Source organism: Amblyomma americanum, chromosome 8 (genome assembly GCF_052857255.1).
Source record: "Amblyomma americanum isolate KBUSLIRL-KWMA chromosome 8, ASM5285725v1, whole genome shotgun sequence".
Lineage (NCBI taxonomy): Eukaryota > Metazoa > Arthropoda > Arachnida > Ixodida > Ixodidae > Amblyomma > Amblyomma americanum.
In genome coordinates this window covers 61199141-61212752 of record NC_135504.1, presented here as the reverse complement: position 1 = coordinate 61212752, position 13612 = coordinate 61199141, and the positions used below count along the sequence as shown (strand labels likewise).

The window sequence follows — 13612 nt, the reverse complement described above, 5'->3', positions numbered from 1 at the left end:
ATCTATCGACTTGAAACAACAATGGACCATTCTGCACTTGATTGCATACACCATGCGCTTAAATCATCAATCGTTATTTCATTTCTTTTGTCAGCAAGAGACGCGAAGTGGCCCGTCACCTCGTAACGGCTGCGGGCCGCTCGAAAGTCGTGGACCTCTGGAAGCGGAACCTACGCCACTACGGGTTCCTATCCATCAACTCCATCGGATTCAACGCGACGGAATTCCGCGAAGCCATTGAGGTTCTGGCAGTAAGTTCTTTCTGCAGAGGTGGCCGATATTTTTGGTTTTTTTCGTTCTTTGCATGCGTCATTCATGAGAAACAGTGAAGACGTTCCCCTCATCTGTAGGTAGGTGCGCTGAGCAAGTGACATTGGTACCGTGTGATGCCTAATTTATAGGATGTCATATTATTTGTGTGTGTAGCTGAGCAGAACAAATTACACTGGTATCGTGTAATGCCTTATTTAATTGGTGTTACGCTTTTTCCGCAAAAAAAGCTTCGGAAAAAATCTGTCGGGCCCGACCACTACAGGCTCGCTTTTAATTTATCACAGTCGACCACCACTCGTGCCAAAATGCATGCTCCAGTGGAGGAACGTAATGGGCTCTCACAATTGCTGGTTTTGCACCTTTTCTGGGCAAATGTATGAACCACGGTACTTAAAAAATAGCATAACGTACTCGTGTCGGCCATGCATCAGCTAAAAGGTAACGAATGCAGAGGGTACGGAAGGCATTTCACAATGCAGTACTACGAGCCGCAACGAAGAACACTTAGACCTGACGCTTACTAAAGACCACCGCTCGAGATGAAAGCGCAACACTGCAAAGCCGCGCTGACGTCAGATCATCACCATGTCACTTACGGAGGGTGCATAAAGGTTTTCGAGTCCCATATATTATCGCCTTTTTTCAGCCACAGTCAGTGTGTGCATAATTAACTATTCGATCGCACTCACAACAAAAGTAATGAGGCAGCTGTTTTTTTTTATTCTGGTTAAACTGCAGGCGAAAATCTAGAAAGAGTAGTTATTAAAAGAACATAAAAGCCCCATAGTTATCTCACAGCAAGTGGTTCACCTAAATGCCCTTTGGGAAACACAAGCGTGTAATGAATGGGCAGAAACGTGCATGTCGTAAAAACAGGTTTTAAAGCGATAGCGATGTTAGAATTTGTAAAATAGTCTTTTTTGGAAGCTCCGCGCGCATGCGTTTCCAATGTAAGGTGTGTCAGTGGCACATAACTTTAGGTAAGCATTCTTCAGCCGGGCCACCCTAGATTCCACATAAGCCATGAATTTACGAGGGTCATCCCAAAAATAAGGTATCCAATTCTTTTAAAAATGGAAAGATACGCAAATTTTAATCAAATGATATATCGGTTTAAAGCTTGAACTTTCTTCTGTTTTTCCAACTAATCGCCATTTTCATCGAAGTGTTTTTGCAGGCACTGCGGATGTTTTGTAAGCCCTTGTCATACCAGCTCGCCGCCATTTTGTCGAGGAAGCGTTGGGCCTCAGTTTTCACTCATTCATTGTCACTCATTCATTGTCACTTAAGGGCCAGATGTTGTTCTTTGAAAACAAGTGGTAGCCACTGGGTGCACACTCCAGGCTATGGGGTGGTTGGTTGATGATTTCCCATCCAAACTGCTGCAGGAAAGCAACAGTTTGAAAGAAGATGTCGGGGCGAGTGTTGTAATGGAGAAATCTAATGCTATTGCGGAACATTTCTATTCTTCGATTCTGAATCGTCCGTCCGGATTGTTTCAGTGTTCCACAACAGCATTTATCGTGGTTCCAGGAGCTATGAAGTCGACCAACAATACACCTTTAGATCCCAAATTTGAGTTGCCATGATTGTAATAAGGGAGTAATTACTCACAGGCATCCTCCCGAGCGCAGCCATAAGGCTAAAAAGGAAAGCAAAAGCTTGCCGTCCCGGTTAACTCAGTTGGTAGAGAGACTGGTCGGGTGAAGCGGTGGCCCCGGGTTCGAACCCCGGACCACGACTAATTTTTGTTTAACTACGGAGGCTCTGATCAAGCTGTTATCTTTCCTTTGTAGCCATATGGCTGCACTTGGATGGATGCGAATGAGTAATTACTCCATTATTACAAATTTACTCCACCTTGGGGAATTCCCCTAAACATCTGACCAGTGTAACAAAAGATAAAAAAAACAGCGCTAATTTTGACACAAGCCACACAGAAAGACCAGACAGGACGGGCGCTGTCCTGTCTGGTCTTTCTGTGTGGCTTGTGTCAAAATTAGCGCTGTTTTTTTATATTTTGTTACTCAATGTTACACCAACTAGCCCAGCAAGAGGTACTGTTATCTGACCAGTTGCCATGATTTTGCCAGCAGACCGTGCGCGCTTGGTTTTCGGCGGCTTATGCAAATAGGAATGCCACGAGATTGTTGTTTTGTCTCAGGTGAGAAGTGGAATGCCCAGGTCTTGTCACAGGTAGCAATTACATCCAAAATGTTTACCTTTTCTTCTGTATAGCGCCGAAGTAATTCGCGGCAAGAGACGGTGTGAGCATTCGCGAAACCCATTTTGAGCACGCTTTCCCATATTCTAGTTATACAGTCAAAATCCTATGGATGGTTCGTTGAGACGCCTCACAAACCAAAATGCAGAGAACATCGGCTGTGATCTTCCGGTGTCGTCGCATCATTTCTTCAACCTTCGTGGCTGTCTCCTTAGAAATTCAATGTCGCCCGCTTCTTGCGACCAGCAGTAAAGTCTCTACACCACTTGCGGCGGACCATTATGACGTCCATGCACAAGTCTCCATACACTTCTGTCAAGCGACGATGAATTTGAACAGGTTTCAGGCCTTTTTCATTCAAAAATCAAATAACTGCGCAAACTTCACGCCTGATGGTAGGAACAAGCGGTACCTTTGTTACACGGCTGCCGAGTCTAGACTGGCCGGCCCAGCGGGCAAGCGATAGCTTGTTTAGGAGAGGAGGAAGCAGCGAACAAAGTAGTTTGGACGACAGTCACGCTATTAGTTTTCCTTCAGCCCCAGCGCTTTGGAGAGCTTACTTTTGGGATTGCCCTCGTTGTACCGCGTACATGCACTGAAAACCTAGGATAGTTGTTTGGCAACATACAAAATTCTGCTTAGCCTTGAAGTGAAAGCATCACTTGTTTCGTTCAGTGGCACTCGCTCGATGTTTTGCAACTGCGCAGGGCTAGATGAAGCTGCCACTTGTTTTCACATTTTTCTATGTGCACATTCATAGACGTGCACTACAGCCACCTCCACCCCGTTTCCCAACCACCAACACTGTGTAATAGTCACAGTGTAGTAGTACCTTTCATTTCATCTGAACCGCTTGGTATTATTCGTTTTTTTTTTCCTAATCTGGCGCGTAGCCGTTCATTGGTTTATATTCCCGGTGGTCAGTCTTTTCTTTGTAGTTTATTCCGCATGAACTGCCTAAAGAGAATATTCAGTAGTTTTAGGCTCTTTCTTTACGCTTGTCTCACAGTTGCTTTTTTTACAGAGCCTACACATCCTGCTACAAATGCAGCGCACGTCACCTCAAGACGCCTCGTATTTGGCCGTTGGCTTTTACGCACAAGACTCTGATCTGCGTGAAGCCATGATGATCTTCCGGTACATGAAGGATATTGACTTCAAATTGTTGCCCAGAATTCAGAATTCCAATACATTGCAGGATTGAGGAATTTGTGTCTGGGGCAACACTGGGGCAACCATATAATCTTACATGGCGCTTGTACCGTTAATTTTGCATAACCTGTTTTAGTATATTAGAAAAAGACAGAAAAGGAGTACACAGCCTGAGCGCTGACAACAGAAGGTCTACTCTAAGAAACCACTGGAAGAGAACCGCAAAACGTATGCCCCTTGAAATTAATAACTATTTAATTAATCATAGTAATCATTCACCTATTTGTTCCTTATCATAGTGTCTAGAAGAGCTTACATGCTTACGGTGTGCATTATCTTTAATAATCCGTTTTCGCTTTCGGAGTTCTTTACCACAGAATAGATCAATCATATTACTGATTGTTGACAAAATTTATCTACCACAAGTGTGAAGTCTGTGTAGTGTGGTCCGGTTCTGAGGTTTGTCTGCCGCCCGGTCTGTTTGCGCAGGAAAGTTTTTACGCCGGACCTTATCGTCGCTCATGGGCACATTGGCTTTGACGACCGAGTGTTCGAGACTGACTGCAGGATGGTCCTTCCAACGCCATTCTCTGCTGTAGGAAAATATAAAAGCAGTCAGGTGGGCTCTGCAAAAATACTTATAGAATAATAATCCAGCTTTGTGACATTTCTCTAAACCTATATATAGCTAATATTGGCAGACAGCACGATATTCACTAGCACCGCTTATAGCTAGAGATGTAAAATTTTCGAAATTTTTGAATGCTGGAAAATATAGGGAAAAAAAACTTGATTTTTGCAAGAATATTGGAAGCACTGAGAAGATGCTCGGAAGTAGAGTATGCAGGTAATTTCATGGAAAAAAGTGCAAAGTTCGAGGCTGAAGACTTTTTCATGCATTTTTCTTCACAAAATTGTTATGGCCTAGGCACGCATAGCATTTTTGACATTATGTTGCAACACAACCTTCAACAGCTGGTTACAAAACCCACGCGTGCCCAGAGCACGTGCGCCTCTATACTTGATCTTGTTTTTTGTGAGCCGATCCGTTGAAAATTTTTCCGTCTCGTTGGAAAATGGCCTTTCCGACCACAGCATGGTGTATTTTTCATGCAGCATTCAAATACCCCACAACTCTCTCCATGCTAAGCCTGTTTGTGTTGAAGATTTTCGCCTGCCAGGGATGAACGCGTACTTGATTATCTTGATCTATGCCTTTGTGATTTTCAAAGAAAATGACGTGCGCATGAGTCCTGATTTATTTCTTAAGCCGATCACAACGCGAATAACACGACATCGTCACCCGGAATAACTAACACCGTACAGTGCTAGAATCAATGAATTTCAATAGTCAATTTTTCCTCACACAATAACTCAATAGAATGAACTCCCGCCTGAGGTTGTAAATAGTATCGATGCCATTGACAAAATTGCTTATTGATATTTGCTGAGTTGTTGTTCCTTGTCCTTTACTGCGTCCTATTAGTCATATGTTAGCTTTCTGCGATGTAATTTGCCGGGTTTTTTATGTATATTTTTTCCCTCCGGCTTGGACCCATCTTAGGGTCTGCAGTATTCTATAAATAAATAAATAAATAAATAAATAAATATTTCATGGTGCTTTACTTTCCCAAAGACAGTCACTTGCTGGCGTGTGGTATCGATAGTGGATACGTTTGTCTGCATCACGACCATCTTGAGCCAATGTAGGCACATGAGGAGCTACCCTGAAAGGAGTGAGAAGTGTTTCAAGGATCGTGCCTGGCTACACGCTATCGAGAAGCCAATCTGGGGAAGTTGTGAGATCCGGCAATGTGCTTTCGAACGCTGACTGCACCAGGGAGGATGCTGATGCACAAGCCGATCAGCGCATCTTATAGAGCCTCTGTTGAGCAAATTGGGTCGTAGTGCCAGAGGACCCTTGATGAGGCGCTGACAAAAAGATATACCACCGTGAGAGAGCTCTGTTGCTAACAGCCCATGCTAGCTTCAAGACTTCAAGCTCGGAAGGGTCGCATTAGTGCTGCTGTCAATTCCACTCGCCAAGCGGGTGACTCTCGGCTGTAGAGTGTGAGAGGGTGATGACGTAAGCTGTCTAAAATATAGTAAAGATATAAACAGATCTCAAGTGGCGTCCGCATAGTTTTCGATGCAGGAGAGTATAACGTTCTAAACGCACTTTGTTCGGCTCCGGGCTTTTCCCGTTGTGATAAATTATTTTTCGAAATGAGCATTAAAAAGTGCTGCGATATCGCCAATTTTTTTTAATTGAGGAATGAAAGTTCTCAACACTGATTTGCGGTAATGAGGAAATAGCAGCTGAATAAAAAATGCAGTTTTAAAATTTTCACGGCGTCTATCTGCATTCTGATGCAGTACAGAAATGCGCAACATTTATCATTTAGTCAATCCTTACAAACTTAAATGTGAGCATAGTACAATTATTCAACAAATAATTCTATTTGAACTGGAAGGTAATACGAAACGAAGCGCACGTTTCACTGTTTTTTTTTTGCATAGCCGTCCATCCCACTGCGATTGTTCACAAGAATAATAGCTCATTGCGTCATTTGCAGACCCTGAGACCATGTCCGGTCTTTTTTTATTTTCGATCCATCGAGAAAAATCCAGAAAGAACAGTTTTTTCGGCAATTTGTTTCTTTTCTGAGCTTTCCTATCATTGCTTATAGCCAGACTGCTAAGCCTCCCCACTGTCCTTCTCCAAGATCTAGTGGTCGTCATATGACAAGGCTACGTGCCATATTCTCGTTGGCCATGTCATATGGCTGTACGTCAGTCCTTTCACACAAAGACCCTAGCCTCTTCTCTACACCTGTCGCTGATAGCAGTGTCACAATACTTCAGCGATCCTTCATATACTTACTAGTCGGTACAAAATTGTCGCACAAAAAAAAACTGCACAAAAAACTAAGAGCTTGTGTCGGCTAATAGGAGGATATAGTATCAAAGATAATGGTGACAGTGCAGTAACTTGACCGCGCTTTAAAATAATACATTGCATCTGGCAGACATCGAAACATAGAGCTCAATGACGACTACTCTATGTTGGTGCAGGTAGTTCAAAATTGACGAAGTATTGGGAAAACGCTGAATTTTTTCTAGTACACTAAAAAACACTAAACACCCTGCTCTGCTTTGGATGCAAAGGTTTTCATGAGAAAGCGTATATAGATATGCAGCACTTTGTTTACTAGAAAAAGCAAGCAATAATGCCAAACTTTAAATCTGCATCAGGGCTAAAGCGAACAACGTTACCATTGCATTTTTATTTTTAATCGAAGTTTGGATATTCATTTCAAGGCTCGGTGAGCGGCCATGGTTAAAGAATGCAGCGCGAAAAGACAATGACAAACGAAGCAGTGGACAGGACTGGCGGTGAATACCAGCACATTTATTCAGAGAAATGAGTAGCTTTTATAATGCCATCCAAGACCCACGTGACCAAATAAAACAGCAGACGTGGGAAAACTAACACATATACACATCGTTGCACACGACATCAAAGAAACAGCGCATCGAGGCGACACAATGGCACCTCCCAACCCAAAAAAACTAAAAGACCAGGAAGACCATAAGAAACCAGGATACAAAAGGATGAGATAACGACTTTTACGGCCCACGCAGCACGAGGCAAATGACAAAAAAAACAAAACAAAGAAGAAAACAATAACATAGTCACCGCAAAACTGAGTCAGAAGTCGAAGCAAAGCAGTCAAAGAGGCGCAATGCATAACAAAACAAAACGCTACGCTAAAGCTGAGTTAACCGCTCAAAGCCATACACAGTCAAAGAAAAAGTTAAAAAGTTCTAAAGAACAAGACCTATAGCAATTGTCATGCAAAACAGAGACGTAATTATAGTGGACCTGTAAAACTCGGCTCCGTGTGTGGAAGTAAAATCGAAGGGGTGCTGACGCACTTGTCTCCTGCTTTCGCGATCATCCGTGCCCCAATAATGACCCGTTCTATTTCGGTCCTCGCACGTGCTCTGGTAACCGTGCGCGTGTAGAATACGCGTGTAGCGGCAGCCGCCCTCATGACCTACATGCGTTAAAATGAGCGCTTACATTAGTGCTGAAAGGAAAACCGTTACCTTGGCTTCTTTACATGACAAGAAATAATTTTATTCAATCGCTGGAGCATCAGCGCGCACTGAGATTACTCATCTATTTTTTTCTTTCACAGAACTTCACCACCTACAGACTTAAATATACGAATGAATAGGATAATAGTACAAAAGAGAACTGATGCAAATTACAACCAGTCAGCTGTAACTGTGCCTGCAGATGCAAACAAAAATTTTAAGATTTTAGTTGAAACTCTTTTAAACTGAGTGGTCCTTTGTGGCACCAGCTTATTCCATACAGTGATTCTACTGTCACGTGACGCTGAAATCGCGAAGAATAGGTGATGAGACGTGGACGAAGAGGCTCACGATCTTTACGCTAACTCACCAGGCTCAGGGCGACTCACCCCTGTAAACAAAATCCGTAGCAGTGTGGTGGAGGTGCTTGGAAGCGTGAAGTCTGACCTGTAACGCAACTTTCTGGATGTGTTTAGCAGGCGTCACTGCGAAAAGCTTTATTGTAAATGTTTTCTTTTTTTAATACAATGGCAATCTTCGCTCATCTGTGAGCGAACCCCGCTTGCTTCAGTAAGTTTTGCCTTCAGTTTGCGTTTGATGGTATGTGCGGCGGCTCTCTTGACACAGCTCAGTGCCCTGGCGATGCTTGAGGGTATCAACCACTACACAGCTGCACTCGCCGTCTCTGTAGCGCTCTTTGGCCGACGCTACAGACCGGCACACCCGGACCCCGAAGGCTCGTCCGAATACGGCGGATTCCTTCCCGGGAAGGAATGCACCTCTTACGCGGGTGACTACTTGGTCCATTACACCTACGTAAGTACGGATTTCTCGTATCTGCATACGGTGCACTGATTTTTATGTTGATGCAATTATGAAAAGTTCTTCGTTTATGGCTGTAGTTTGAAACGAGAGACAGAAGTGCATAATGACGCATTACAATAAAATTGCGGTTTGTGTTCTCTTATTGAAGCATATTTCGTTGTGATATGTTCCGCACGTTCCGTGCTATCATTGCTCCGCTGATGCACTAGCCTGCGCATACTGTCTAGGATAGAACTTACCGATGTTCCTCATCTTGCTAAACGAGCAGGCGTTTTATGGCAAGAAGTTCGGGTTCAAGAAGGAGTTAGTGAAAAAATACCCCTTTGTACACAGGCTATTACGGTTCGTGCTCGAGAAGTGCTACTGGGGACAAAGTTTTCCGGGACGCGAGTTCTAGGAAAAACGTTTATTGCAGTTCCACCTCGCTATTCAGTCGCATGATTTTGTGAAGAGAGAAAGGAGCATTTCATTTCATTGCATTTCATTTATTCCACGGCCTGAAGTACATGAGGAGGCGAGTGAAAAAAGCTGCCTTATGGGAAGGTTGACAAGCTCGCCCCGCCCCCCTAATAAATAAGGGAAAGGGAGAGACAGTACAAGCGGTACGTGAAAAAGAAACAACACAATTTGTGAACATAACTGCCAGAGAAAAAAAATCATTGATATTGAAAGACGTGACACGATTCTATGAATACAACAATAATATACAAATTTTACAGAGCTAAAAAGTCGCTACACCTTCACTGAAATGTTAGAAAATATTTTTTAAAGTACAAAAACTCCAATATATAGGTGATATACAACCAAATCTACATGCATCAGAATGCATATGCGGAGATACAAATCAAGCGTTCAACACGTTAAGGTTCGTTTCTGATATACTCATGCATCGTATCATTAGTAGGAAGGCTGCTTAACAGTCTTAGAATTATTTTCGACAGCATTTGCATTCGGTAATTGGTTCTTGATGAACGTATTTAGACCTTTAATGCCTTCATACATTATCAGGCGACCGGGTAGCGAGGTGGAGCTACAATAAGCGTTTTTTCTATAACTCTCGTCCCGGAAACTTTTGTCCTCAGTAGTACATCAAGGAACTGAGAGGTCTTGGTATGTTGACTCGTGGTGTCATAGGCCCCCAAGTTCCGCTTGAGTCGTAGCCAGAGGGGCGTTTCACGGCACTCCTATATCTATACAATGTATAGTGAGCTCTAATATGAAAGAGAGTAGTCCACCTGGGCACTTGCTTTATTTCTGCATTATTACTTAAAATGAGAGGCTCCTCAGGCGTCCAAATAAAAACTGCTTAGAGAACAGAAAAACACCGTGCTTGTCGCTCAGAGTTTGCAGGGATCATTATCTAAACGCTCACACTATGTCCTCGTTTACACTGAGGCTAACTGCGTCGTGACGCCATGTTCGGCGCCTTGAGATGGACACTCAGGCCACAAGTCATTCGGACAACACTATTGTGAGCACCGCATAATGCCCACTTTGAACGTCGTCGTTGAATAGATGGCCTACATTGCCTTTATCTCCGATACACGCAAGCTAGCCGAATTGCTCAATTATCCCGGTGCAGTTTCGTGTGGCGCCGTATTCTTGTATAACACTGAAGCACGAGCTTTATCTGCGATAGGTGCGCGCACGAGGGCCACAGTATACGGAAACCTGTTTTTTTTTTGTATTTTTCTGCGCGGTTATTTTTTGATGCATTTCACAGCGTGAGGTTTCAGACCTATTCATTTCACAAGGTCATTTCGCTTACAAAGTAAAGAAAAGGACTTGGTAAACCGACTGTGAGAGATGAAAAATGCCCTAGAAAACTGCCAGAAATGTACTTGAAGCCAGCATGAAACCCTTCACTGTACAGTTATTGTAGGCGTTCAATGTTGTTCGTCGCTTTCCTTTCATGTTGGCAGTTCTGTAAGGAACGAATCTTCTTACGGAATCTGAAAATGGACATATACGATTTTGGAGTGTCGAGTTTCGACAAGAAAGAGAAGTGGACTATTGTGTACGACACTGAGTACAGCATAGAAGAAAAGGTGAGCTCTTATGGTTGCTTTTCTTTAGAATATGGTCAACGTTTCGTTCAATGTCGGAGTCTTCGAGAGGATGAAAAACAAGTGTGTGGTGAATTAATCAGGCTTGAGTGCTAGACTGGAGTGAAATGGCGTTAGTTCTTGTATTCTACCAAAATCTTGTCTTAGATATTTGAATTTTCTTTCATGAAATGACTGATATAGAATATTGTCACGAGTTCTCCGCATTCATGGCATATTTTTTCTTTTGAGGGTGAAATTGTGCACGAATGGCTTTTGAAGGCGTTAACGACGGCATTAAAACAAACGTAAATGAAACCCGATTGGTTTTTGCACGCTCTTCGTTCGCGGATACAGTTATTATGAGCTATTTTTGAGCTAAGAGGTACCGATGACAAGTTTGAGTTGAGCCCCAAGGACCAGGGAACTATTTTTTCACGCGTTTCGCCAAATGCCCCCGATTCGTGTGGCCTGTACCGTCAATGTCTGGAAGTAATTCTGTGATTCCATACGAGGCATGCTAAGAAAGATATAGCATTCCTCACGATAACTTGATTTTAACTCTAAAGCAGCAATACACGTCGCATTTTAACAACTAATTGCTGAAGAAGTGTTAGTTTCCTGTGGATGTTTATTTGGGGAGGGATTCCGTCTGTTTATGTCCAACTTAAGACATCACGCCCTGACGTAGCTGCACACTCTTGGAAGTTCTTAGGCAGCTGAAACGTTCCTACATTATTTTATAAAGATGTTCAGCACTGCAGGTTAATGTTCGGCACGAGCGTGTTGCAGCACAGTGGGTGCCTCTTCTCGTGCAAATAAAATCCCTGGAATCACCTTAGATTTCAATCTACCTATTTCACAAGTTTCTTTTCAAGAATTTTATGCGCTTTTTCAGCCAACATGTTTACATTTTTTCGCAGAAACCACTTGAGCTCTCTTGCCAGACAGGTGCCGAGTTTTTTTAACAAAACTGGGATTTTTTAGTATAGGTATGATCGTCTTTTTAATCTTGAAGCTTTATGTTTAACCAAGCACATATAAAACATTTTAAACAGTGAGTTTAACAGAGCCTCTCGAAACTCCTTACAAGGAGACGAACACGAAATAAGAATTACCGGTTATTCAGGATAAAAAACTTTGAAAAACAAGCACCCTGATTTCAAGTAACGCTGCCTTCTTTTCTTTATAGGCTCTCAGTAAGACATCCTTCAAGCTGCGTTCTAACCAATCAGGATTTCTTGTTCATGCTACTTTTAAACATATTTTCGACGAATGTATAATTTAAGCACAAGACATATCCACAAGATGTTATGAAAGCGAGGAATTATGTAACAATAGCTACATTACGGTAGCATTTCGAGCCTTCAGCGTGGCGGCGCGGCCACCCTGTGGCTCCGCAGCCACGTTGCCACGTGGTTGCTCACGTGGTGGGGAGCAGCTGCCGGCGGCGCGGCGCCGTGGCTGATCACGTGGTTCAGCACGTGGTTGGTCACTTGACCAAATTCCACTCGGCCAGCTGTAGCTATCGCGTCACTCCAGATTTAACCAAAGCTAAACCGCCACCAATTTTTTTAAACTTGTGTTCTGCAGTTTCAGGGTGCAGCATGAAACTGCGACTACAGTCTTAGCAATAAACAAAAGAGATTGCTCGCCACAGCTTGGACGCAATAAAGTACCTAGCCTAAGGTTGCTTACCACGTATGCCAGCAAGTACAAAATTCTTTATATGTCATGTCTAGCTCGAAGGTGCAGTCATGGAGCCCCTGAACACAGTGATAACGATCATGGGTACTAGATTCTTGAAATAAATAAGAGTCAGGTGGTCGTGTGATTTTCGTAGCTCTCCACAAATTCGGTATATCAATATCTCAGTGTACATAGGGCAAAGATTTCAAGACTAGGTGTCAGTCACACCGCCGTCTTCGTTCTGACGGAACTGCTGAGCGCTGTATGCAAATAGGAATCATGTGTAGGAGCAACAAATGGTCCAAGGCAGCAACGACAGTTGACTGTCCAGCCCTAAAACGGCGCTTATGTTTTTCAACCTAGACCAACTGGCAACGCCGGCTTTCAAAACGCAGTTTCGCATTTGCAACTCTGAAGGAGGGAGTTTCTCTAAAGGACATCAACAACAGTATTAAACATGTGACCCGCCGCGGTGGCTCAGTAGTTACGGCGCTCGGCTGCTGACCCGAAAGATGCGGGTTCAATCCCGGCCGCGGCGGCGGAATTTCTATGAAGGCGACATTTTAGAGGCCCGTGTACTGTGCGATGTCAGTGCACGTTAAGGAACACCAGGTGATCGAGATTTCCGGAGCCCTTCACTACGACGTCCCTTATAGCCTGAGTTCCCTTGGGACGTTAAGCCCTAATAAACCGAATAAACCAAACCATTAAACATGTGTGTTAAGTAAGTCTTTCACCAGACGTTGCGCTATCCTTTCCGGCTAATTATACTACAAATTACGTCGTACTGGGAAATTTGACAATAGTTACGTTGCAAAGAATGGTGTCCTGTTATTAATTTTCCACAGCGAAGACTGAATAGTGCGGAATCTTTATCCCCACTGCATGTGTAGCGCATTGTTCGGTTAGGTGGAGTAACTTGTGCCGCGTATTCGCAGCTTTGCTTGGGCAAGCAGGCGCACACCGACCTGATGTACGGCGTGGCTGCGTACGGCCTCGAGTACGCCGACCACAGCAACGAGTGCCCCAGCCTGTCGACGAGTGGTGCGTACGGCCGCACACGGCTCATGAAGACGCTGGTCCGTTTCTTCGAGACCGGTCCGAGCGGCGACAGGATGCGTGACTGCAACACCACGACCCCGGACGACAAAAGGGGGGACACCGGGCCGTATCAAGGAAAACGTTCTCGCCTATGAAGTTTATATCGTATTTTTATGAGAGTATACTTGAAGCAAGCGCTTTATGCTTGCATCGAGTTGAAGAACATTGTCTCTGACACAAAGTGGGCAAGGAATTCAGT

General features: G+C 43.7%; 2 protein-coding genes across 4 annotated transcripts in view; one reads left to right on the top strand and one right to left on the bottom strand.

The window, feature by feature from the left end:
- The window catches only part of LOC144101764 (AP-4 complex accessory subunit Tepsin-like), a 349149-nt gene that overhangs the window by 310008 nt on the left and 25529 nt on the right, over positions 1 to 13612 (bottom strand). The window lies entirely within an intron of this gene.
- On the top strand, positions 3564 to 13508 carry LOC144102423 (uncharacterized). The gene is made up of 5 exons (XM_077635702.1): positions 3564 to 3634; positions 4139 to 4268; positions 8381 to 8569; positions 10501 to 10626; positions 13251 to 13508. Exons 1-5 carry the CDS (start codon positions 3621 to 3623, stop codon positions 13506 to 13508), a joined length of 717 nt encoding a protein of 238 aa, XP_077491828.1. The 5' UTR covers positions 3564 to 3620.